This window comes from Humulus lupulus, chromosome 4, assembly GCF_963169125.1.
Source record: "Humulus lupulus chromosome 4, drHumLupu1.1, whole genome shotgun sequence".
Taxonomy (NCBI): domain Eukaryota; kingdom Viridiplantae; phylum Streptophyta; class Magnoliopsida; order Rosales; family Cannabaceae; genus Humulus; species Humulus lupulus.
The window spans coordinates 37054943-37081294 of record NC_084796.1 but is presented as its reverse complement, the minus strand read 5'-3'; the positions used below and the strand labels follow the sequence as shown (position 1 = coordinate 37081294).

Sequence of the window (26352 nt, the reverse complement as noted above, 5' to 3'; positions counted from 1 at the left end):
GGCTAACTTGTCCATCTAGTCAGGTCTGTTAGAAAATATACGGATCAGACAAGGGCATGATGAAATATTAGTAGCACATATGGATGTAGTTAAAGAAGGCTAGGCCATAGATTTTTCTATCTCAGGACAGGGGTTCTTGAGGTATAAGGACCGGCTATGCGTGTCGAATGATCATAGAATTAAGATGAAGATTTTAGAAGAAGTGCACAATACCCCATACTCAGTTCACCCAGGGTCGACTAAGATGACTCACGACCTTAAGGCGTTATATTGGTGGCCAGGAATGAAGAAAGATGTAGAGTATGTGTCTAAATGCTTAGTATGCCAGCAAGTGAAAGCAGAACACCAGCGGCCTGCAGGCTTATTGCAACCGCTTAGTATTCCAGAATGGAAGTGGGAAGACATAGCCATGGATTTCGTGACGGGATTGCCACAAACAAATAAGTATCACGACTCGGCTTGGGTAGTAATAGATAGACTAACCAAGTCAGCTCACTTCCTACCTGTTAAGACTACGTACACAACAGATCAATACACAGACGTTTATGTCTGAGAAATAGTAAGACTGCATGGAATCCCTAAGACCATAGTGTCCGATAGAGGATCAGTGTTTACATCGAGATTTTGGGGAAGCTTGCAGGAAGCCATGGGTACCAAGTTAAGTCTTAGTACGACATTTCATCCTCAGACCGATGGTCAGTCCGAGCGTACCGTACATATTTTAGAGGATATGTTGCGCGCTTGTGTACTTGATTTTGGAGGATCATGGAGTAAGTATTTGCCACTGATAGAATTCTCCTACAGCAATAGCTACCAGTCAACGATCGGAATGGCACCCTATGAGTTGCTTTATGGAAGGAGGTGTTGATCGCTGTTACATTGGGACGCGGTAGGAGAAAGACAACTTCTTGGACCTGAAGCTGTTAGAGAAGCTCAAGATGCAGTAGCGCTAATCAGAAAGCGTATGCTCTCTGCTCAGATCCATCAGAAGTGTTATGTGGATGCCAAGTGGCGTGATGTGGAATTCAAAGTCGGAGATCAAGTCTTCTTAAAGATATCTCCTATGAAAGGTGTGAAGCGTTTTGGGAAGAAAGGCAAACTTAGTCCCTGGTTTATAGGTCCTTTTGAGATATTGGATAAGGTAGGAACATTTTCATATAGATTAGCCCTACCGCCAGCTCTAGCAGATAGCCATAATGTGTTCCACATCTCGATGCTGCGTAGATATGTGTCAGACCCATCTCACGTCCTCAAGTACAATACGATAGCACTCCAGAAAGACTTGAGTTACGAGGAATGGCCAGTTAGCATCCTAGATAGAGGGATGAAGGAATTATGGTCTAAGAGTATTCTGATAGTCAAGATCCTATGGAGTAACAGTTCAGAACGGGAGGCAACGTGGGAGTTGGAGGAAGATATGTTAGCTCGGTATCCGGAATTGTTTGGTAAGAAAATTGTGGGAACAAAATTCTTTTAAGTATGGGAGAATTTTAGTGTCCCAGAATATTTACTTAGCTAGCTAGATAGTTGTAGTAGTTAGTATTAGTTATTAGTATGTTAGTTACTGTGGATTTTGGCTCAAGCCGGGACTTAGTTGGAAACTCATAGCAATAGTTGTGGGTTTTATAAGTTTAACCTATAGTTTAAGAATATTAATTATAACATAAGGTTTGATTAATATTGCTGGTCATAGATATATATTTAATATAACCTAAGGTTTAGATAGAGCCAATAAGAGCACGACACTTGTCATAATCATGATTATTAAGGAATTAAGTATTTTTGATGAATAGTTTTAATAAAAGAAAGATCTAGAAGCTTTAGAACCTTTCAGTAGCTGTTAGGATCGTATTATGACTCAGTCAAAGCAGTTTATCCAGTTCAAATTATGCTGAAAATGTAACGACCCAAATTCGCTAATAAGGCTTAAGGGCCTTGATTAGTGTGCCTGGAGGGCATAATGAGAATTATGTGTGACTTTAATGAGTAAAATGCATGATTATGATTTAAAGCATGTTATATGACTATTTGAATATTTGAGATGCATGACTATGTGTATTAGTACGCATGTAGGCCCTGATTAGGTTAGAAGGGCATAATCATAATTTTGGCCATTATGGGCATAACTATGTACATATATGTGATAATTGTTGAGCCAACATTATTATGTGGATATATTTGTGATCTGTGACTCGAGACGATCCTAGTGAGCGGTTTAGCGGAAAAGTTATGGAGGGAATTTATACCCAGCTCGGGGTGAGCCTAGGGGTATAAATGGGAATTTAGTGAGTATATTGGAGTCTATTTTGACATCGAGGAATATAATTGGTGATTAATTAGGTATCAGGAGGTAAGCAGGAAATATTAGAGACACTCGAGGAATTAGCAGGAATTGGGTAAAATGACTAAAATGCCCTAAGTGGATTAAAGGATTTAGAATTAATAGGGAGGGCATTTTGGTCAATTGGCTTCTCAGAGATAAGTAAGTTAAGGCTTTATACTTAGTGGGAATTGTAGAATAATATAGAAGTCTGAAGAAAGAAGGAAAAGAAAGAAAAAAAAAAGGAAGGAAAAATATAACAGCTTTTCCTAGGGTCGGTTTGTGGTTCTCTCATCATTTCTCTTCATTCTTCTTGGAGAAAAATTCAGAGGAGAGCTAGGTCAACTAAGCCATAAGGTTTCTGAGCTAAGCTTGAAGATTTGGCAAGGGTTTAGCAAGGATAGGACATTTGCTTGAGGTAAGATTTTGTAGTTCCTTCAGTTCTGGTTTTGGTTTTTAGCTAAGATATCTAAGCTGTGTTGATGGGGAATTCTAGGGAAGTTGGAGCCAAGGATTGAGGAAGAGAAACTTAAGGAGGCCTAGAGGCAACTTGAGGTCGAAATTCCACCAAAGGTATAAACTCTGAGTTTTAACTTTGATGTTTTGACTGATTTCTGCTGAGTTTTGAAGTCTAGAAGTGGCTACGGTGGATTTTGAGATTAGGGATGCATGTGCTTGGATTTTGAGTATTTGGGGTTCTTGGGATGAGTATAATGTGTTAATAAGCTTGTTTTTGAGTTTGGTGAAGGTTTGGAGAAGTTTTGGTTGAGTTTGGTTCGAGGAAATCGCAAGAAGGAAAATTGAGGTGTTGCCTGTCTGTGACTAGCACTACAGCGCTAGCCTTTGGGCGCTGTAGCACTAGGCCATGCTTCCTGGGGGATTTTTCTTCTGCTTGTAGCGCTGTAGCGCCCTCCTAAGAGCGCTGTAACGCTGCCCTGTTTCCAGAAAGGGATTTTAGGGTTATTTACAAGGGTTTTTGACCAAGGGTTCGGGGTTCGATTCCACCACCTTGTTTGGTGGAACTAGGACTTCCCGGGGGCTAGGGATTGGTACCGAGGCTAGGTTTTGGAGTTAAGGTTTGGTGATGAATTTGACCTATGGTTGTGTTTAGGTGAGCGCTAGGGCTCGAGAGGGATCGTGCTCAAAAAGTCAAGTGATCAAAGCTAGCGAATTGAAAGGTAAGAAAACTGCACCCGGTTATATGTTTGTGATGGGACTAAGTGCTCCCGATATCTGTATTATGTCAATGATAGTATTATGCCATGGGACATGTGATAGCGGCCTAAGGGTGCCATACACAATATTTGCGCACAGGGCGCGACTTGGCCACTGGTAGGTGAGGACAGCTTAATATTCACTGAGCTCGGTTTAAGCGGGCTGGAGTCAATGGGATAACGGAGGGTGCGGCCTGAGGGTGTTAATAGTAGTTATCGTATGTGATTTGGTGTATGTTATGAATTGATATGTTTAGTATACTGAATACTTGACTATTCTGAATGTTGATATGATTAAGAATATGTGATGCAATACGAGATATTGATTTGTCTGTTGATTGCTTATGCTTTGTTGTTGTGTTTTCTTGCTGGGCCTTGGCTCACGGGTGCTACGTGGTGCAGGTAAAGGCAAGGGAAAGTTGGACCAATCTTGAGATGGGGGGCTATGGGGTGGAATGTACATAGCCAGCTGTTCGGTCGCCATGACCGAGGAGTGGATCAGGACAGAGATTGCCTAATTATCTGTTTTTCCTTAATATGGCTAACACTGTATTTAGTTCTTGAATCTTTTGTAAACAGTTTCAAACTTAACATTTTTGGGATCTCGTACAAACAGGAAATGTTTCTTTATGAAAATGTGACTTTTGAGACCAAAACATTTTAACCTTAGTTCCTTTATAGTTTCAATAGCATGATTTAAACTAAACGACTTGATTAGCAAGTCTAGCACTTTATGAACACACAGTGTAACAGTCTTGCCTATCCAGGGCATTACAACTTGGTATCAGAGCGTCCTAGGTTTATGGGTTCCTGAAGACTGGCTGGATATGTACATTTTCCACGAGAGACAAGCTCAACTCAGGGTTTGGTAATTGTGTGCACTTGATTATGTGTTTAAATGATTTGAATAAGATATGACTGTTGATATCTGCTTGGTTAATAGGGAGCATGAGATACTGATAGGGCCTGGCCCTTGAATATTGAATGATGCTATTGAGGCATGCTTATTAGCATTGCTGTGCATGTGGATGAATATCTGGATAAATTGCTATATTTTGATTGCTTGTGAATGATTGGAGTTCCAGTGATGGATCATAAAAGGATTATTACCCTGTCATCATAGCCTAATTGCCGAGTCGTTGATTGCAGATTGACTTGGATAGGTATGCGTCCAAGGAAATCTACGCGACTAGCCGGCAGGTCTGGGGCTAGAGATGATGATCAGGGCTAGACCCCTGCACTAGTCCTTGAGAACTGGCAGCAGTTAATGACAGACATACAGGCTCGGCTTCAGAGCCAAGATGAACAGATTCGAATTATGCGGCAGCAGGCTCCATCTGGGAGTGTTGCCCCAATTATGCCACCTGCAGTGGTACCGGTAGTGCAGCCAGTTGAGGTTGGGAACAAGTGGGAATCGTTGTATGAGCGGTTCAAGAAGTAGCAGCCCTCGATCTTTGAGGGAGGACCAGATCCACTGAAGGCTGAACAGTGGATGACTATGATTCACTACAAGAAAAAATGCTTTTAATAACACCGAAAATGTGTTATCAAAACATACAATAACACTTTCTGATGTGTTAAGACCGACTATGTTATCGTAGGTTAGGGTACTTTACATAACACTTTATCAGTGTTATACAGATGTGTTATAGTATTGTCAACGATAACACAATTTCTGTGTTATTTTAATATATAGATAAGTGTTGAATTATGTTATTTATAGTCGATTATATAACACTTTTTTTGTGTTATACTACACTTTAGTATAACACATGTGTTATATTAGCTTAGAGAAACATAATCTTTTTTTAATTACACAAAACTAGGAAAACAAATATGAAAGTTGAAGCCAAATAAGGTAACATAAATAGATTTTTATTAATTACTCAAATGTAATTACAATATTTAGTCTACTAGTCTAGGCTTAAGAAATCATATTACAACATAATTTATGCCCAATTCAGATTCCTTTATCACTAAATACAAAACAAGAAATGTATACAAAAATTAGTGAAATACATTCTTCCATTCTTTGCATCAATATCTCGATGGCTTTGCAGTTTCTTTGAAAGTGTTATGCTTCAAAAATAGGTCAGTAAATGCCACCCTCAAGTTCTTAACCTCTCTATCTAATTCACTTGGTGTCCTTTGCCTGCAAGATCCTAGAAAATGGAGTAGGATCCACCAAAAACTGAGATAAGTCTACAGATCAGTGTTTGAAGTATCATACAAAAATAAAACTATAAAACCCACATAGCTCTTACCATTTTCTGAAAGTTTTTTCAAGACTACATTATGTATTCCATCTTTTAGATACCACAAATTGTCAACAGCAGCAACTAAATTACTTGTAACTAAACTATACTAAATTTCTATGACTAGAATGATAGAAAATGTAGAAGCAAATATTACATCCTTATGTTAATAAAACAGATCTAATGATCCACAGCACAAAAACCAATTGTTATCTTAAAAAATAAAAACCAATTGTTATCCACAACTTAAAATACAACAAAAAAAATTTAGTCTCATAAGAAAAAGCATTTACTACCAAAAATAGAGGCAGAGATTAGCTAACTTGTGTATATTTCAAAGCATCTATTCAAACCAATCACGTCACAAGGCATATGGAATAAATACCACAAGGCAAAACCAGAAAACTAAAAATAACTAGGAAGCAACCAATATGGAATAAACACCACAAGGCAAAACCAGAAAACTACATGATCTCAAATAAAGATGCATAAACGCGATAGGCGATCCTAACAGACGAACAAGAAAAGAAGCTCACCATCTCAAAGCCATCTTAATAGGTGTTGTGAGACAAGACGTAAACACATCTACAGGAAATTCAGCACTTTGTGGAAGAATCTCATGTGCTTCACAAGCTCCAAGTAGAATGCAATCCCTTGTGGATCCAGAGGAGCTAGAAGCAACCCAATCATGAAGCTGCCAAGCCATCAAATCAAGTCACTATATTTACAAATATATTTATATATAAATATCTGAATTACAGATAATGAATTCATGTCACGTAGCACCTTAATTATCAATACATATATCAATTCATTATATGTTTTGAGTTAAAGCTTTACCTCAATAAAAGCATTCACAATATTCCCCTAGCCGCAGAGCAATCAAAAACATATATGGAGGGTGTCTTCAACCAAGAATCAAGGTCACTGATTGGCAAAGGGATATACTATGTATAACTCTGCAGTACCAATAACATTGGTGAGAAACCAAGCAAGACTTTAGTGATTGACCTTAAATTAAAGAGTCATAAAAGAGTTTCAAAGAAATAGAAGACCTTATTGAAAACCCAAATTTCACCACTAATGTTTCAAATGCTAATTAAATAGAAATTTACAAAGGAACAATGCTGCATAAATATCCAGTTTTGACATTAGACTCCAAATATCATAAAGTCAAATTTATATAAGAGGATTAGTTAAAGCCAAAGCTTTACAACCTTAATTAACAATCAGAATACCTTCAAGACCGACTGCTTATTAGCTTTCTAAATGTGAATATTGGCAAGGAGAAGAATTAGATGTTCCCTCTGGTTGGCAACATTGCCTTCCTGGTACACATTATGAAAATTCAGAGAAGCATCAAAATATGAGCAATGTAGAAGAAAGAGCACATAGTCCAACCATGGAAAACAAAAATAAGAAGTACTTGGAAAAAATGGCCTGAATGGACAAGTAAAGTCATATCTCAACCTTTTTCTAGAGATTGTCTAGTCAGAAGCTATCTCCTTTAACATCTATTTTTTTAAGACGTGAAAATTTATAGAAAATATATGTGTGATATTGAAAATGTAACAACAGACACATATTGGTTTAGGTTCCTTAACATTTAAAAAATAAATAAATCCTAAATAAGGAGTAACAAAAGCAACAGTGTAACACTAAATCTTCGGGAAACACTGCTAGAACCATTGGAGTTAAAATATAATTGCAGCTGCATCAGGGAAACATAAATCAAGAATTTGATTTTGAAGCTTCTCTCCAATTAATATACAATATGGACTAGCATCCTAGAAACACCAATGACTCAAGAAATCAAGGAAACTGGACAAAAAAAGGACTTCTGGAAAAACATACTGATGCATACTCACACTTGCTTGAAAAACTTTGAGGTGTTAGGAATGTCATCATTTGCAGGAGGCAAGGACTTTGTTGCTAACTCATGAAGCATAGATTGCACAGATAAAAATTTCTCCCTCAGCATGACATTGTACTCGTACAAACATTTGAGATTCTTTTGAACATCAGACATATCCATTTCTGAAGAATCCTTCAACTTTGTAGCAAACAGCAACAAAATGGAATAACTACCAAGGCAATGTAAATCCAAAAATGGTTAGAAGAATTTCCATAAAGAATGAAAAAACATTTGCTCTCAGGCTTATGGCTTTCGAAATAACATTTCACAGCACCCGTCCTTGCCTCAAATAGGATGGCAAAGAAATGGACTAGCGATAAAAAATTCAGAGTAAGTTGTTACCTAAGGTAGGTGGAAGAGGAATGTTGGCATGAGATAAATAGAATGAAACAAGCTGGGATGAACTTTCCTTGCATGATCCACCGGATTGTTGTTCTTCCTCATGTTTCTGTGACTAGAAAAGATGAGCATTTCAAAATTATAAAATTCACGAGTACTTGATACACAAAGATGTGATTACATATACATTTTTAAACCAGAAAATATAAAGAAAATAACACCCAAACAAGGAGGCAATGAGCTAGTTATTTATATCAAAATATCATTAAAAAAGAGGTTGATATGCAAAATATCTCTAATAGGTTTGCAAACTAAGAGTGACATGGACCATATTTTGAGCAACACCACAGTAAGTTAATATTTTGGACTGGCTTTTACAGCGAAAACTTATGGAATCTGGTTTAACTTCACATTGTCTATTTATAAAGCTTGTGGAGAACATTGGACCTTCCAGTGGCAGCTTAAGATGGGACCAGAGACTAAGGACAGACATCAACAGTGAATGTACCATCTCAAATTCCAGTAGTGCTTTCTCATCAAACTTTCTAACATACGTAGTAGCGACTATCAAATAATGGTTGTCAAGTAACTTGATTAGAATAGTCAACTAGAGGTAAATAGATTGGCAATATTGAGAGATGATATCGAAGTATGTAGAACACTCTTACTTGAAGATATGTAGTGAATAATAGACCTTGCGTTAACTGAAATACAAACATGAAAAGCAACTCACATGTTCACCCCGAGAATCTGACTTCTCTTCAAGACTCAAAGCAGTTCGTGGTATCAGAGACTTGGTTCTACAAGTGTGGGAATGATTTGGAGCAGGAATCTACACAGAAAAAAATTCAAAATAAAATGACATGGAAGAAGATAAGATTAAAATTAATTAACTTCGGGAATAGACACACACATGGCTACCTTAGAATCTGTTATGCTCTGTTGCCTATGTTTTTGTGATGATCCTTTTTCGCTGATAGATTTTAGCATATCACCACTGCAACATGATCCATTTTTCTTGTTGTCGTGGTCGTCATCTAATATGCTAAAGCCCCATGTGTACATCACATATTTCCTCAACTAATCAAAACAAACATATCAGTAAGTTTAATTGGATTAAAACCACACCACAAAATAAATAGATACATAAAATTTCATCCTCAAGAAAGTGTTACCTTTTCACAGCGTTCTAGTGTTTTTTGCCGATTTCTGATCATTCTTAATGTGCTATCTTCATGGCGAACCTTTTTTATTCTACATTCATACTACAGAAGAGAAAAGTTGAGCAACAACTCGGTCACATGTATATATATCATAAAGGTGAAATTTCTACCATGTTAGTCTCAAATTTTGCATATGTTTTCCTTGCAATAAATTTGATGATTTATGTTAACAAAGATTTCAAAATATAAAAGGGAGAAGTATCATACTTGTGCTAGTAAGAAGAAAAAAATGCCAATACTGATGCAATACAAGCCACCATATTAGACCCTCATATTAGATAATTTATAGTTTCCTGATCATTAGAGAGAAAAATACATATAGAAAAACACATAAGAAGTGATTTACCAGTGTGAACTCAGACACTGTAATGGCCTTTTTTCTATATTCTAAATTGAGATGTCACATAACCTTAGCCTTGTGGCAGTCACACGATACTTTTAATTAGAAGGTTGTAGCTTAATCATGTTCATTTGTTGAATGTATTTGGATTTTCTCATTATCTAATACTTCGATAAACTTCTGAATTTATGGCCATAAAAGGAACTAAGTCTTATTTTAAAAGAACTTGCAACTATCAGATGATAAAACAGAATTTTCCAGCATCCACAAATAATAAAATCTGTCAAAATAACAATTGAAGATCCTCACCTCTTGCAGTCCCTTGGTTCAAAGTATTACCCAGAAAAAGAATTTTCTTCATAATATCTTTTAATTTGAGGGAATTCCAGACCTATTAAATAGAGCATAAAACTACCCAAGTCAAAACAGATTCTCAAAACTGCATGGAAGAATTTAAGTAGCACAGGGATCTGTCAACACAGTACAAATATCAAATTCTGCAAGAAAAAATTCATCATCAGGAGCTGCTTACCTCTTCACATGCAGAGTTCACAGTGTTCAAACTCTTTTTAAATTCTGAAATCTGTAAGACGACGAGAAGAATTATACAATATAGATTGTAATAATAATAATATTTTAACCACCAATGAAAAGCATAAAAAATATCACCAAACCTGACAGTTGAACTGAATCTTGAAAGAGAACACTCGCAATTTTGATTCCACTCTAGGAACTTTCATCAACTCCATAAAATACTAAAATATTAAAAACATAACAAAATAAAAAATGACCTTTTGGGACTATTCTGGCCATGATAGAATTCAAAAGGTATCTATATGCTCTCAAATTGACAAGTAAATAGCTAAATTTCAACTGGACAATAATGATGTACAACAGTAGTAATTCCAAGTTTCTATTACATAAATTGTTTTTCTTTTAAGTAAATAAACAGAGGGAAAATAAAAGAAATAAAGGAGTTTGTAAGAAACTAATAAAATAAATCAATAAGTTCAAAACATTTTACTGTTGTGTACTTTAATCATAGAAAGTCATTCATGGACAAGAAAAGATGAATAATGCTTCTTACCTGTTCACACTTTCCCAGGCTCTCCTTGTCACCTGTGTAACCCTGATAATCATATAACAGAAACGGTCATAGCCAGCAACAGAAAAAGTAACAGAACAAGTCATAATGCTGTATTTTGAAAGCTGAATTACTGACTTGCTAACAAACTGGTAAGGAGCACAATGTAACTTGCATTAAAGTCTTACCTTGAGAAGTTCCATCTCTTATTTTGTAGGACAAAATTTTATTAGATTTTCCACTTGATCAACATCTAATACTGATTCATCCATCGCTAGCACTGCAGCCTGAGAAGATGCATGCCACTAGTGTTAAGTAAACACAAAAAGAGTAACCAAACATGTTATTGTTCCATATTATCAAAACCTATAGAGGAAAAAGACTTAAAAAATATGTGAAACGAAAAAGGATAAAAATTATCCTTATATTTCATGTTTTGATCTCGCAAAATCCTAAATATGTGTTGTTTTCAGTCCCAGGCTGAAAGTACCGATTGCCCATACGTAATGAAAGAAAAACAAACAAATCAAATTAAGTTAACTAACCCATTATCACAGGATTTCATTTAAGAATTCTATATCAAAGAATCTGTATCCACATTGAAGAGATAAAACTATCCATATCTCCAGATTATTCAAGTAAAAATAAGATCTTCAAGTAGAAGTTTACCATCATACCAGGAAGCGGCATCTTAACTTTTGTGAGCATAATTTCAGTGTTGTTTGCCCTCCTCAGGTCAATCTAGAGGATGTAACATGGAAAAAAATGGGACATAAGTAACATCATAAATATCAGAATGCAAAAGAATAAAAAGAAATATCAATGAGAAAGGACATCCTTTTTTACAAGGACACTGAATCATTCACGAAATGTATCTAACAATTGTAACAAGATCAGCAAAGCAAAGAAGAAGAAGAAGAAGAAGAAGAAGAAGAAGAAGAAGAAGAAGAAAGAAAAGAACAGAGCAGAAAGGACCATGATAGGAACCCAAATAGAAAGAACACATAACAGTAGAGAAAACTAAGAAGAATAGGCAAAAATAAATATTGTATGGCTGAATTAAATGAAGAAATGAAAAAGAATGATAACACAGGCATTTCTAGGAGCCTTGGACCTCTCAAGAATGCTCAAGCAAGAGTCTTCTTAATAATAATGCTAGAAAAAATATTCCATTTCTATACAATTACCAGGTGAACTTTGTCAGTTTTGGATCCAGTAGACTTACGACGCCCTCCAGCTTTACCCCCTGAATCAGCAGGTTTAGGGACTGTTGCAGAGAAAAGATTCTCTATCTCTGACACATCAAATTCTGGAGCACTAAAATAAAAGGAAGCAATATTACTAATTGAGAAAGGTAGAATTTAAAGCTCAAGATGAGAACTTTTTCCATTTTATTGATTTGAGAAATGAACAAGACAAGGAAGAGAGTGTATGTATTGAATTGGAAGCTAGCAGAGCTTATAGAGAAATAATTCGAAACTATATATAAGTGGTGAAAAATAATATTCTTAAAATATATCCTAGCCTAGGAGAGATTGAACTCTTCTTGAAAATTTTCCACTCTTTTTGAAGCAAACAAAATAGGAGAAATATAAACAGTGAATTATTGTTCTCATTTAGTGCTGCATCATTTCTTTGACACACCTTTTTCTATTGCAGACAAAGCCAAGCCCAGGGCAAGAAAAGAAGTCACAAGGAACAAACTAAGTGAGCTTAGACAAATAAACACACTAACACACACACACACACAGAAAGAGAAAGAGAGAAAGAGAGATAGAGTATAAACTATATATTATGCTGGGGTCTGGTTGGGCCAAGCTTTTTGATCAGAGAACAAGTGCAAAAGGTTCTTCATGGCTATACTTTGAATATCCATCTCATTTTCCTGAGAAGTAAACTTAGAAGGAAAAAGAAACTGAAGATGCATATACTAATTATACTGCACCCCAAAAACTGGTAGCCGCAGCAGAGAAGTGGCCAACTTATATTTGCAAATAAAGCACTTTCTTTCGGCTGTTTGCATCTTTATATATATGTCTGTCTATCTTCTTGATTAATGACAGTTAATACTACATGGTCCTTGCATTCTCAATTTTACTGTTCCAGTCAGTATCTCTAAAAGAGACAACAGAAAAGCAAAGGGCAGAACAAAGACAAGGACAAAATAATAAACCAAAATAGGCACAAACAAGGTATATAATTCTCATTTACTGAAGCATAATATAACACTATCATTATGTGTATCTTTCTCGTTGATCATTTTCAACTATATTTTTTTGCTATATATATATATGATAAATGAGATAATATAAGTTTTACAACTATATAGCAAGAAGAGGAAAATAACTATATTTCTCTTGAAAAAAAATAAGTAGTCAAAGGACAACTCTATAACTATACAGAATCTTATATTGCTTTATGCTATATATGTAGGTCATTACTTAGAATAACATATATAGTTTTCTCTTCAAAAACTAATATAAATACCTATACTATGATGCATAGAGAGCCTAAACCAAATTGACAAGATATGGTTCTTGATAGTTCATCAGTTAACTTTATTTGCAGTTCGATCTGATTCTAGCTAGTAAATTATAAAATAATTCATGTTCATATTTCAGGGTGACTAAGATAAAACAAATAATTACCCAATTAAACAAAAGTACATAATCACAAATGATTCACACTCAAACAAAATGCAATCTTGTACAAATTGGAGATCTGTGCCCAAAGCGTGTCCAAGATAAGTACAATGATTCTGCATTTATTGTATTCATTGGAGATCTGTAAAAATTTGTATTTATATATATATATAAATATATATATATATATCTATATAGAAATACTTACAGGGAGACCCAGAAATAGAAGCTGAGCCCAGATTTGAGTAGGAGAAAATGTACCACCCCATATCTCTAGTAACGTAGAAACCCCTCTGGTAACCACTGAATTCCTAAAAAATGAAGTAAACTTCCATTTATTGAGTCTATTAAAAGTCCTTCTTGAAGACTTTTCCAAGATCTAATTTACCCTTTTCTTCAATAATCCTAACTGAGACACCAATCAAGATTCCAAAACCCAATTTCAAGTAGCTAAAGAAATAGTACAGACCTCAAATTTTCAGAAATGGCAACATCGCCCTCCTCAATGACCCCGGGACTTAAACTCAACCCTCCATCTTCACCATTTATACGAGCTCTACCCGCAACTAGACAACTGGAGACTGCTCCCATCTCTGTCTCTGTCCCCACCTCCGCAATCTGGTTGGGAGAGAATGAGCCCTGAACGCCGCCGCTACCACCATTCTCAGCAAAAAACAGAAGATCGTGCCTCCTAGGGATGATAGAGATGCTTACAGGGAAGTTGCTTGGCCTCAATGCCAAGCTCGAACTGGTCCTTGCAAACGGCGCAGAGCATAAAAGGGTCATTGTTCAGAAGGGACTGGTCGATTCTAATGGTGGGTATTGCGTCAATGGAAGATTTTGAAGTAAGGAGAGGCGTAGATGGGTCAGAGGAGGACTGACTGGAAACGGAGAGAATGAGAGACAGAGAAAGATGAGAGAGAGGAGATTTGAGGGATGGAGGAGATTTGAAGCCGAACCATTGGGATTGACTTTGGGGACACTGTAGTCGAAGAAGGAAATGGGGGAGTTATATTCAGGCTAGGAAAAAATGAATTTGCTGAAAAAAAAAACACAACTTTTATTATAGGCGGGCTCCCAAATAAATTACCGCCATTTTTTCCTTTTACCACATATATATATAAAAGTATAGCATAACACTTTTTCATAAGTATTATATTTTTATGTTATACAAATGGGTATTTGGTGTAGTGATTACTACCATTCTTGATTTCATGAGGGTGGAAGGACATGACAGAGTGGCCTGTGCCACTTATATGCTGAGGGAGGATGCCCGAATCTGGTGGGAGGTGGCGTCACAGACCAGAGATGTTATTGCATTGACTTGAGAAGGGTTTAAGGATTTGTTTAATCAGAAGTATTATAATGTTGCCATTAGGGCAGCAAAGATAAATGAGTTCGTGGGGCTGGTTCAGGGTAGTATGACAGTTATAGAATATGCCTTGAAGTTTGACAGACTTGCAAAGTTTGCACCAGATCTTGTGCCTAGTGATGCAGCTAGGCAGGACAGATTTATCAAAGGGCTGAGTGCTATGATAGCCCGAGATGTGAGAATTACCACAGTTCCTGGAGGGATAACTTATGCCCAGGCTGTGGAGAAGGCTCTTACCGCTGAGGAAGCGGAGAATAAGATATGGAGAGAGAGTGCTGTGAGGAGAGAGGGCCGCAGGGCGATGCCTCCATATTTTGGTTCAGGTAGGGGTGGTGGCACTAGTGATCTGAAGAGGAAGACCCCTGAGGCTTTGATCACTCCTGGCCCTGATAGGAGAGGTCGGGGTACTCAGGGTGGCCGTTAGGGAGGCGGTGATTCGTGGAGGACCTATCCGGAGTGCACGAGGTGCAGGAGACACCATCCGGGCGAGTGTCGGGCTAAGGCCTGCTATGTGTGCGGGGTGGTGGGACACCTCAGGAAGGATTGCCCGACAGTGAAGAAGGGAGAGACAGGGAAGGTGGACAGCTTGACTCCAGCTCGAGTGTTCACCCTAACGCAGGCAGAGGCCGAGGCTAGTCCCTCGGTAGTGACAGGTCAGCTTTCTAGCGTTGGTACTCCTTTTACTGTTTTGATTGATTCTGGTGCTATGCATTCGTTTGTATCTGATAAGGTGATTGATAGATTGTGTAGACCTAGTGAGTATAGTACTTCAGGGTTTGGGACTATTTTGCCTACAGGAGAACTGGTAGTATCTAGGAGGTGGATTAGAGCACTTCCAGTGATAGTTGATGGTAGGGAGTTGTCAGTAGACTTGATTGAATTGAGTATGGAGGACTTTGATATGATTCTAGGTATGGATTGGCTGGTCAGATATGGAGCTACCATTGACTGTAGGAAGAAGATGGTAACTTTTGAGCCAGAGGGCGAGGATCCCTTTGTCTTTGTGGGAGCGGTGCATGGACCCCGCGTACCCAGGATATCTACATTGAGAGCCAGAGACTTGTTACAAGGTGGATGTATAGGCTTTCTGGCTAGTGTGGTGGATACCACTAGAGTTTCACCAGTAGGACCGGAGGAGACCAGATTGGTTTGCGAGTTCTTGGATGTGTTTCCTGAGGATTTTCCTAGGTTGTCACCGCGTAGAGAGATTCAGTTTGTCATTGAGTTGGCGCTAGGGACAGAGCCAGTGTCGAGGGCACCATACCAGATGGCACCGGCAGAACTGAAAGAATTAAAGATACAGCTGCAGGAGCTTCTTGATTTGGGGTTCATCAAACCTAGCTACTCACCATTGGGCGCTCCGGTTTTGTTTGTAAAGAAGAAGGACGGGACTCTGAGAATATGCATCGACTACCGAGAATTGAACAAGTTGACTATCAAGAATAAGTATCCCCTACCAAGGATTGATGACTTGTTTGATCAGCTGCAGGGTAAGACGGTGTTCTCAAAGATTGATCTTCGATCTGGTTATCACCAGCTGAGGATCACCAGTTGAGGATCAAGGACGAGGACATACCTAAGACGGTCTTCCGAATGCGGTATGGACACTATGAGTTCTTGGTCATGTCTTTTGGTTTGACCAATATCCCAGCAGCCTTTATGGAACTAATGAACAGGGTGTTCAAGGATTTCCTGGATCAGTTCGTTATTGTCTTCATCGACGACATCTTGGCGTACTCTAGTTTAGAGGCAGAGCACGAGCTCCATCTTCGACAGGTTCTTCAGAGGTTGAGGGAGCATCAGTTGTACACCAAGTTTAAGAAGTGTGAATTTTGGTTACCCGAAGTGACATTCCTTGGACATATCGTAGGTGCATATGGGATTAAGGTGGATCCATCTAAGGTGGAGGCAGTTAGGGATTGGTCGAGGCCAAGGAACGCCTCAGAGGTGCGGAGTTTTCTTGGTTTGGCAGGTTACTACAGACGGTTTGTAGAGGGTTTCTCAAAGATAGCACTAGCGATGACAGAATTGACACAGAAGAATCTGAAGTTTATCTGGACAGACAAGTGTGAAGACAGTTTTCAAGAGCTGAAGCGATGACTTATTACAGCGCCAGTGTTGAGTCTTCCTTCGGGGGAAGGGAAGTTCGTTGTTTACTGCGATACATCGAGGTTGGGCTTAGGTTATGTGTTGATGCAGAATGAGAAGGTTATAGCTTATGCATCACGACAGCTGAAGGAGTATGAGCAGCGGTATCCTACCCATGATTTGGAGCTGGCAGCAGTGGTTTTTGCACTGAAGATTTGGCGACATTACCTGTATGGGGAGAAGTGTGAGGTATACACTGACCATAAGAGTCTGAAGTATTTCTTTACACAAAAGGACTTGAACATGAGATAGAGGCGTTGGCTGGAGTTGGTAAAGGAAATATGATATTCTTTACCATCTATGAAAAGCCAATGTGGTGGCGGATGTATTGAGCCGCAGAGGTCTAGGTCAGTTGTATAGTTCTGTTTAGATGTCAAGGGAGTTAGCGGATGAGATGGTCAGAGCGGGGATAGAGTTGGTGGTAGGCCGGTTGGCCAATATTACTCTGCAGTCGACCCTGCTAGAGCGGATTAGAGAAGGGCAATTGGTAGATGCTCAGTTACAGAGGGTTAGAGAGGATGTCTTAGCGGGAGTAGCTAAGGACTATTCTATATCTGAGGTTGGTTTGCTTTGATATCAGGGACGGATTTGTGTTCCAGCTGATCAGGGAATTAGAAAAGAGATACTAGACGAGTCTCATATGACGTCGTACTCACTTCATCCGGCTACCACAAAGATGTATCAGGATCTACGAACTTTATATTGGTGGCCCGGGATGAAGAAGGATGTGGTAGAGTACGTTGCCAGATGCTTAACCTGTCAGCAGGTGAAAGCTGAGCATCAGTGACCAGCAGGGTTGCTTCAGCCTTTGGGTATTCCTGAGTGGAAATGGGAGGAAATTACTATGGATTTTGTGGGAGGTTTACCTAGGACAGTGGGGCTTCATGACTCGGTGTGGGTGATCGTGGATAGATACACCAAGTCAGCCCATTTTCTACCAGTGAGATCGACATGTACTATGGATCAGTATGCTGAGTTGTATGTGAGGGAGATCGTACGTCTCCATGGGGTTCCTAAGTCTATAGTGTCAGACCGGGATCCTATTTTCACTTCCAAATTTTGGGGTGTTTTGCTGAAGGCTTTGGGGACTCAGTTGAAGTTCAGTACGGCCTTTCATCCTCAGACTGACGGATAGCCTGAGAGGACGATTCAAGTATTGGAGGATATGCTAAGAGCGTGTGTGATTGATTTTGAGGGTTCATGGAGTAAGTATCTTCCGTTGATTGAGTTTTCGTATTACAATAGTTATCAATCAACGATTGGAGTGGCTCCCTATGAGATGTTGTATGGGAGGAAGTGTAGATCACCCATTCATTGGGATGAGATGGGTGAGAGGAGATATTTGGGGCTAGATATGGTTCAGAGGACAAGTGAAGCTATAGAGAAGATCTGGGCTAGAATGCTCGCTTCTCATAGCAAACAGAAAAGCTACGCTGATCCTAAGCGTAGGAACGTGGAGTTCCAGGTTGGGGACCACGTCTTTCTCCGAGTTTCACCATTGCGAGGGGTGAGGAGGTTTGGAAAGAAGGGCAAGCTAAGCCCTAGATTCATTGGACCATTTGAGATCCTGGAAAGGATTGGTCAGGTGGCTTACAGGTTAGCCTTGCCGCCATCATTGTTAGGAGTTCATGACGTATTCCATGTTTCTATGCTGTGGAAGTACGTCTCAGATGTGACTCATGTGTTAAGGTATGAAGACTTGGAGTTACAGACAGATTTGGCTTATGACGAGCAACCGATTCAGATCTTGGATCGGAAAGATAAAGTATTGTGGAATAAGATGATTCCTCTTGTTAAAGTGCTGTGGAGGAATAGTAAGGTCGAGGAGGCGACCTGGGAGCTTGAGACAACAATGTGGGAATAGTATCCCGAGTTGTTCTAGTAAATTTCGAGGACGAAATTCTCATTAGGAGGGGATAGTTTTAACGACCCAAATTCGCTAATAAGGCTTAAGGGCCTTGATTAGTGTGCCTGGAGGGCATAATGGGAATTATGTGTGACTTTAATGAGTAAAATGCATGATTATGATTTAAAGCATGTTATATGACTATTTGAATATTTGAGATGCATGACTATGTGTATTAGTACGCATGTAGGCCCTGATTAGGTTAGAAGGGCATAATCATAATTTTGGCCATTATGGGCATAACTATGTACATATATGTGATAATTGTTGAGCCAACATTATTATGTGGATATATTTGTGATCTGTGACTCGAGACGATCCTAGTGAGCGGTTTAGCGGAAAAGTCATGGCGAGAATTTATACCTGGCTCGGGGTGAGCCTGGTGGTATAAATGGGAATTTAGTGAGCATCTTGGAGTCTATTTTGACATCGAAGAATATAATTGGTGATTAATTAGGTATCGGGAGGTAAGCGGGAAATATTAGAGACACTTGAGAAATTACCGGGAATTGGGTAAAATGACTAAAATGCCCTAAGTGGATTAAAGGGTTTAGAATTAATAGGGAGGGCATTTTGGTCAATTGGATTCTCAGAGATAAGTAAGTTAAGGCTTTATACTTAGTGGGAATTGTAGAATAATATAGAAGTCTGAAGAAAGAAGGAAAAGAAAGAAAAAGAAAGGAAGGAAAAACAGAACAGCTTTTCCTAGGGTCGGTTTGTGGTTCTCTCATCATTTCTCTTCATTCTTCTTGGAGAAAATTTCAGAGGAGAGCTAGGTCAACTAATCCATAAGGTTTCTGAGCTAAGCTTGAAGATTTTGCAAGCGTTTAGCAAGGATAGGCCATTTGCTTGAGGTAAGATTTTGTAGTTCCTTCAGTTCTGGTTTTGGTTTTTAGCTAAGATATCTAAGCTGTGTTGATGGGGAATTCTAGGGAAGTTGGAGCCAAGGATTGAGGAAGAGCAAGCTAAGGAGGCCTAGAGGCAACTTGAGGTCGAAATTCCACCAAAGGTATAAACTCTGAGTTTTTAACTTTGATGTTTTGACTGGTTTCTGCTGAGTTTTGAAGTCTAGAAGTGGCTATGGTGGATTTTCAGATTAGGGATGCATGTGCTTGGGTTTTGAGTATTTGGGGTGCTTGGGATGAGTGGAATATGTTAATAAGCTTGTTTTTGAGTTTGGTGAAGGTTTGGAGAAGTTTTGGTTCGAGGAAATCGCAGGAAGGAAAATTGAGGTGTTGCCTGTCTGTGACTAGTGCTACAACACTAGCCTTTGGGCGCTGTAGCGCTAGGCCATGCTTCCTGGGGGATTTTGCTTCTGCTTGTAGCGCTGTAGCACCCTCCTAAGAGCGCTGTAGCACTGCCCTGTTTCCAGAAAGGGATTTTAGGGTTATTTACAAGGGTTTTTGACCAAGGGTTCGGGTTCGATTCCACCACCTTGTTTGGTGGAACTAGGACTTCCTGGGGGCTCGGGAATGTTTCCGAGGCTAGGTTTTGGACTTGAGGTTTAGTGATGACTTTGACCTATGGTTGTGTTTAGGTGAGCGCTAGGGCTCGAGAGGGATCGTGCTCAAAAAGTCAATCGATCAAAGCTAGCGAATCGAAAGGTAAGAAAACTGCACCCAGTTATATGTTTGTGATGGGACTAAGTGCTCCCGATATTTGTATTATGTCAATGATGGTATTATTCCATGGGACATGTGATAGCGGCCTAAGGGTGCTGTACACAATATTTGCGCACAGGGCACGGCTTGGCCACTGGTAGCCGAGGACATCTTAATATTCACTGAGCTCGGTTTAAGCAGGCCGGAGTCAGTGGGATAACGGAGGGTGCGGCCTGAGGGTGCTAACACTAGTTATCGTATGTGATTTGTTGTATGTTATGAATTGATATGTTTAGTATGTTGAATACTTGACTATTCTGAATGTTGATATGATTAAGAATATGTGATGCGATACGAGATATTGATTTGTCTGTTGATTGCTTATGCTCTGTTGTTGTGTTTTCTTGCTGGGCCTTGGCTCGCGGGTGCTACGTGGTGCAGGTAAAGGCAAGGGCATGTTGGACCAATCCTGAGATGGAGGGCTGCAGGGTGGAATGTACATAGCCATCTGTTCGGTCGCCATGACCGAGAAGTGGATCAGGACAGAGATTGCCTAATTATCTGTTTTGCCTTAATATGGCTAACATTGTATTTAGTCCTTGAATCTTTTGTAAACAGTTTCAAACTTAACATTTTTGGGATCCCGTACAAACAGGAAATGTTTCTTTATGAAAATGTGACTTTTGAGACCAAAACATTTTAACCCTAGTTCCTTTATAGTTTCAATAACACGATTTAAACTAAACGACTTGATTAGCAAGTCTTGCACTTTTTAAACACACAGTGTAACGGTCTTGGCTATCCAGGCGTTACAGAAAAAGTGCAAATACGTGTTTGATATATCAACGTATGCCGATATATTGCAGCATATGGGCCGATATATCGCCTACGGAAGATACGGAAAACACGTCGTCTTTGCACGAACGATCGAACGAGGCTCAGGAATATAGGGGGAGGCGATATATCACCTATGGGGGGCGATATATTGGCTCCAAGATGGTTTTTTTTTTTTTTTTAAAGTTTGGTTTTTAATTTTGAAAATTACCCTTAACCACTTAGACTTGCCTTTGAACGATTTTGACCGAGTTCTAGGTGTCAGTTGAACGAAAATTAAAATCTTTTTCATTTTATATTCATTTATTTATTCAAATTAAAAGGGGTTAGTTTCACTCCTTGAATTCTATAAATAGGACCTAGAACTCAGCCATTTTCTTCATTCTTCAATCATTTGATCAGAGCCTCCAAGGTGCTAGTGTTACTGTAGAGAGATACACTTGAGTTTGGGATAAAAGCTTTATTATTATAAGCTTTTCTAAACACTTGGGAAGTGAGATTTAGTGTGATTTCGATATTGAGGTTTAGACCAATCTATAATATCATTCAAGGTATTTCTATCCCTAAGTTCAGTTCTTCATGATTCTATAGTTTTCTATAGTTTTCTTTTATTCAAAACATAACTCTTGTTTATGATTCTTGATTAGGTATTTAAGTTCTTGAAACTTAAGGTTCTTCTTGGTAAGTTTCTTCTTGGATGGTTTAGTGTTCTTTTCATCTCTTTTCCTTTAGATTCTCACCATTTTTACTGTTGGTTTATAGGAGTGTTCTAATCCCGTTCTTGTTCCCAAATGTCCTGGCTTTTGGTAAGGAAAATAGGATAGATTTTATGTGCTTATATGTTATAATATGTGTATGTATAATATGTCTTGTAGTCCTTGGGCATACGACTTGCTTAGCTAGCAAGCCCCACAAATTTATGGGCATATGACTTGCTTAGCTAACAAGCCCCAAGAATTTACGATGGCCCTTAATATTGTAGTCCTATACGATATATGTTTTTTTTTTATAGTCATATGTTTTATAGTGTACGTTTATGATATAGTCTTATGCTTATGATTTATGTTATATGTTGTTAGTAGATTTTCCTTGCTGGGCATTAGGGTCATTCCTTTATTTTTAGTGTGATGCAGGAAAATGATTATGGAAGACGGAAGGATTCTTAGCAGTTTGGTTTGTGTGTTAAGGATGAATGGACTGTGTGGATTGCGTGTTGATCAAGGATGATGTTATTTAGTCTTTTGAATTATGTTCTTTTGTAATTCCACACTTAGTTTTTAAACAATTGAATTAAAGTTTATGTTTTATGTTTTATAAACAATGGGTTCCCATACCATAGCATATTTTATTTAATAATTTTATCTTATTTTGTATTGGTACAATATTTTGGGTTTTTAATAAAGTTATGTTATTTCTTATGTTTGTATCCAAATAGTAGTAGCTATGTCTAGTAGTTTTAATGGTCCAAGGTCTTAGAAATAGTTGGGTCATTACATCCATGGATCGACATCTTACGCTTTTGCTCGATTGAAGAAGATAAGTAATAATATGTATATAGTTTTAAGTATTTTCAGTTATCTTATTAATAATTTCAGTATTCAACTCATATTTTGTTACATTCTGTTTTCCAAAAATGAATCTTGAAACTTGTTGATCGCGTTTTTGGCCAACGACGTGTAGACGTCAAAAACGATAAAAACCTTCAAGAGAAATAAACGACACAGACGATTTTTATAGTGGTTCAACCCCAATGTGTTGGTAATAGCCTAATCCACTTAGTTGTGATTATGGATCTGCACTCAAGATCAGATGAACCTGAGTCAACTGAGTTTCTTCAGTGCAAATTATAAGAATACAAGAATTCTCTCAAATACAAGTACTTTCTCTCTCTAGAAAATAAGAATTCGAATCAAAAGTTCCAAAAGTCCTCTTTATGATGCCATAAGCCTTGTATTTATAGGCTTAGGATCTTGCAGATGATATCCCCCCATCATCGGGATATTTTTTTATTCTCATTATATTCAATTTACAATAATATTCAAAATATAACAGTACACTATATTCGTGGGATAAATGAGAGATTCCCGCGCAAGCCAAGACCGATTCTTGTTGAAGCTGTTTCTAGGATCTCGTGCGTAGCTTTGCTCTATCTAGTCGATCCATATCTCATTCAAGCTGGTCAACCACACCTTCACTGGCCAGACACGCACCTGACAAGTGCAGCACTTGACTGGGCAGACATGCACTTGGCTGGTCGGACATGTTCATGACCGATCGGCCAAGGTCATGCCTGGGCAGACAAACATGTGACTGATCAGACAAGGTCATGCCTGGGCAGACAAACATGTGACTGGTCGGACAAGGTCATGTCTGGTTGGTCATGACACTTCCCTGGCCAGGCAAAATTTTCAACTGGTCTACCAGGTCACTCCTAAGCCAGGTCACCTAACCATTCCTTGCCATTTGTCACTTCTATTGCCACGTCATCATTTTCAAATTTTGGGGATAACATTTGCCCCCCAAGTTTATTATATGATGTCTCACATAATAAACTTTTTTTCTTCACTGACGACACTATATATATAAAAAAAATCAACTGTTCACCTTCCCGCCATGCAACAAGACCACAACTCCACAGACCATGATCACTGCAATTAACTGCTCATAATCGTGGGGAGAAAAAATATCCCAAGAATCCCAAGGGTCCAAAAATAAGTGGTAATTCCCACTTTTTCCTTTAAATAGACCCCTATACTCTCACATTTCCACACACACACAAGAGAGCTAAATAAAAAAAAAAAACCCTCTCATCTTCTTTTTCTTCTTTGGCCGAAACCCTCTCATCTTCTTCTCTTGGCCGAACCTTCAAGGGGAAGCTTCTCATCTCTTCAAGCAAATCAAGGGCTCTTCAATGTTGGGTAAGTCTTTTCTTTCATCTTCATTTGTGTTGTATTTTTTTTCAAAAATTTCCATGAAAATGCATGAGATGGTCGAAACTTCATAGAGCATTTTTTCTTGAGTTTGTCTATGAATCTTAGAGATATAATGTGTTTGGTGGCTGTTTTGATGTTGTTTAGGTTATGGGTAACCCAATATTATCTTCAATTTCATAGGAATTTAAAGAAAAATGAGTCATTTTAACCTAAATCATGAATATGGGTTTTTGGATATTTGATGGCATATATGGTCTCAAGAACATTGGAAAACCTTTCAATTTCCCCATTTTGATCTTGTGGTTGTGTGTTTTGGATGAGAAATAGTGTTTGTGCTAGGGATTTTAGGTTTTGTTTTTCGGCTTAGGGTTTATGGTGAGGTTCGGGTATGAGACATGGGGTATGGCCGAGTGGCCATTGCTTTTTCTTTTGTAAAAAAAAAAAAATGGTCCGATCGGACCATACAATAGCCAATCGGACTCACGTTGCATTTGACTGGATGTTGGTTATAGCTCGGACTAGGTCCCTCAGAGCCCTCAGACACGCACCTTGGACATCAAGTGTCCGATCAGACATCCACGCACACACGCCATGGGTGCTGGGCTCATCAGACATAAGGTGTGCAGCTCCTCGGACCAGGCACACTGTTCGGAAAAGGCGCAGCTCCTTGGACTCCCAGGTGCGCATCTCCTCGGACCAACAACTCCCAGGAACGAATCTCCTTGGACCAATAGCTCCCAGGCGTGAATCACACCACTCCTCGGGTGTCTCGGCACCAACAGTTCCTCGGACCCTTTGTACGCGCGCGTTAGCTCCTCGGCACTAGGCACGTGCATCCGCTCGGACACCATGGCTCCTTGACATCTCTTGGCTCCTCGGACCAGGCATGGCATGCCCTAGGCACTAGGCACGCCGTTTGGACCAAATTTTTTGCCTATTTCCAAAACTTTTAATTCATGCTCATCCTAGAACCTTAAGCACTTTTTAGGCACTTATAGGCACAAAATTTATTTTTTCTCCATGCATGCTAAATTTTCACTACTTAGATAAATTTTTTCTAAGTAGAAAAACTCAACATTGCTCTTGTTGATTTATATTTGTATGGTTACTCACCTCCCCATTTTTATTTTTTGTAGATGAATTTCTTTGACTATAGGGGAGGTGACAACCACATGAATTCTGATACATACGTCCCGCAGTCGATCGAGACCTCTCAAAGCAGCGACTCCTCGTCAAAGTCTCCTAGTAGTCGCACTCCTGAGGATCGCCTCCGCGGCATTAAGAAGATCCTCCCCCGTTCAGCTTTGTACTTTCTTCACGAAGAGCTGTTCCTTCATCAAGCTGAACAATCGACCATGAGGGTAAAGAAGTCCAATAGACTCTCGCAGGACTAGGATCCTCAAGTGGCCCGCAGAGTGGTACAAAAAGTGGTGGAACGCAGTGAGGCCCACACTGCAGCTTCTTCGAGACCACCCCGCCAGATGCCAAAATCAAGCAAGACTCGGAGAAAAATCACCTAGAATTTTGCCAACGAGGTCCAGCACCTGGCTGTCCAAAAACCAAGGAAGGAAGGAGAAGAAATGCCTTCCTGGTTTACTGCCAAGCCTACGAAACTCAACCCCGGGATGTTTGACAAACACATCCAAGCCTTGGGCTTGAGAGGGGTGAATGTTATATGTCCGCGCCCTCACCAGAGAGCTAACAGGCCTGGCGGACTGTACTGTGCCTGGTCTAGGCACCATATATATGCAGGAGCGACTATCCCGTTACACCCTTCCTTCAGGTCAGTAGCGGATTACTTCAACGTCTCTCCCTTCCAGATCGCTCCTATTGGGATTCAGGCGTTGTCTGCTCTGTACATTCTCTACTACATGCAAGGCTGGGATGAGCCTACTCCTCACGAGATACATTACTTGTTCGACTTCAGAACCAACCCAAGCCATAAGAACACCGGTTTTTTCCACCTCTTTCATAGGCATAAGGGGGTTAAATACCTTTGTGGCATCACTCACAAGTCAAACCCTGGGAAATACTATACAGAGTATTTTCTCACGTCGGACATCAAAGCCAACAACCTGGCTTTTACACATGCGAGTCCATTCGAGCAACCTTCGCCCACAAAAGAGATGTTCAAGCGAGCAGAGGAGTTGGCCAAGATGTGCATCGAGGAGAAGGATGTGAAAAATTTGGTTACTGTAGACAACCTTAAGATGGTGGGCCTGCTAC

General features: G+C 39.1%; 1 protein-coding gene and 1 long non-coding RNA gene across 3 annotated transcripts; both read right to left on the bottom strand.

Annotated features, from left to right (window-relative positions):
• Positions 1-5393: 5393 nt before the first annotated feature.
• On the bottom strand, positions 5394-12021 carry LOC133830333 (uncharacterized). 2 transcript variants are annotated; one of them, XR_009891996.1, is made up of 15 exons: positions 11878-12021; positions 11360-11431; positions 10879-10977; positions 10694-10735; positions 10281-10361; positions 10139-10189; positions 9916-9997; positions 9219-9308; positions 8965-9123; positions 8777-8875; positions 8047-8158; positions 7658-7873; positions 6630-6748; positions 6326-6483; positions 5394-5696 (listed from the first exon to the last, which is right to left on the bottom strand). It is a non-coding gene; the product is annotated as an uncharacterized LOC133830333 (long non-coding RNA). The 2 variants fall into 2 exon arrangements; XR_009891997.1 differs by having other exon boundaries at positions 8047-8152.
• Positions 12022-13522: 1501 nt separating this feature from the next.
• Positions 13523-14373, bottom strand: LOC133832088 (uncharacterized). Its single transcript, XM_062262473.1, has 2 exons — positions 13802-14373; positions 13523-13643 (listed from the first exon to the last, which is right to left on the bottom strand). Exons 1-2 carry the CDS (start codon positions 14116-14118, stop codon positions 13523-13525), a joined length of 438 nt encoding a protein of 145 aa, XP_062118457.1. The 5' UTR covers positions 14119-14373.
• Positions 14374-26352: the final 11979 nt, after the last annotated feature.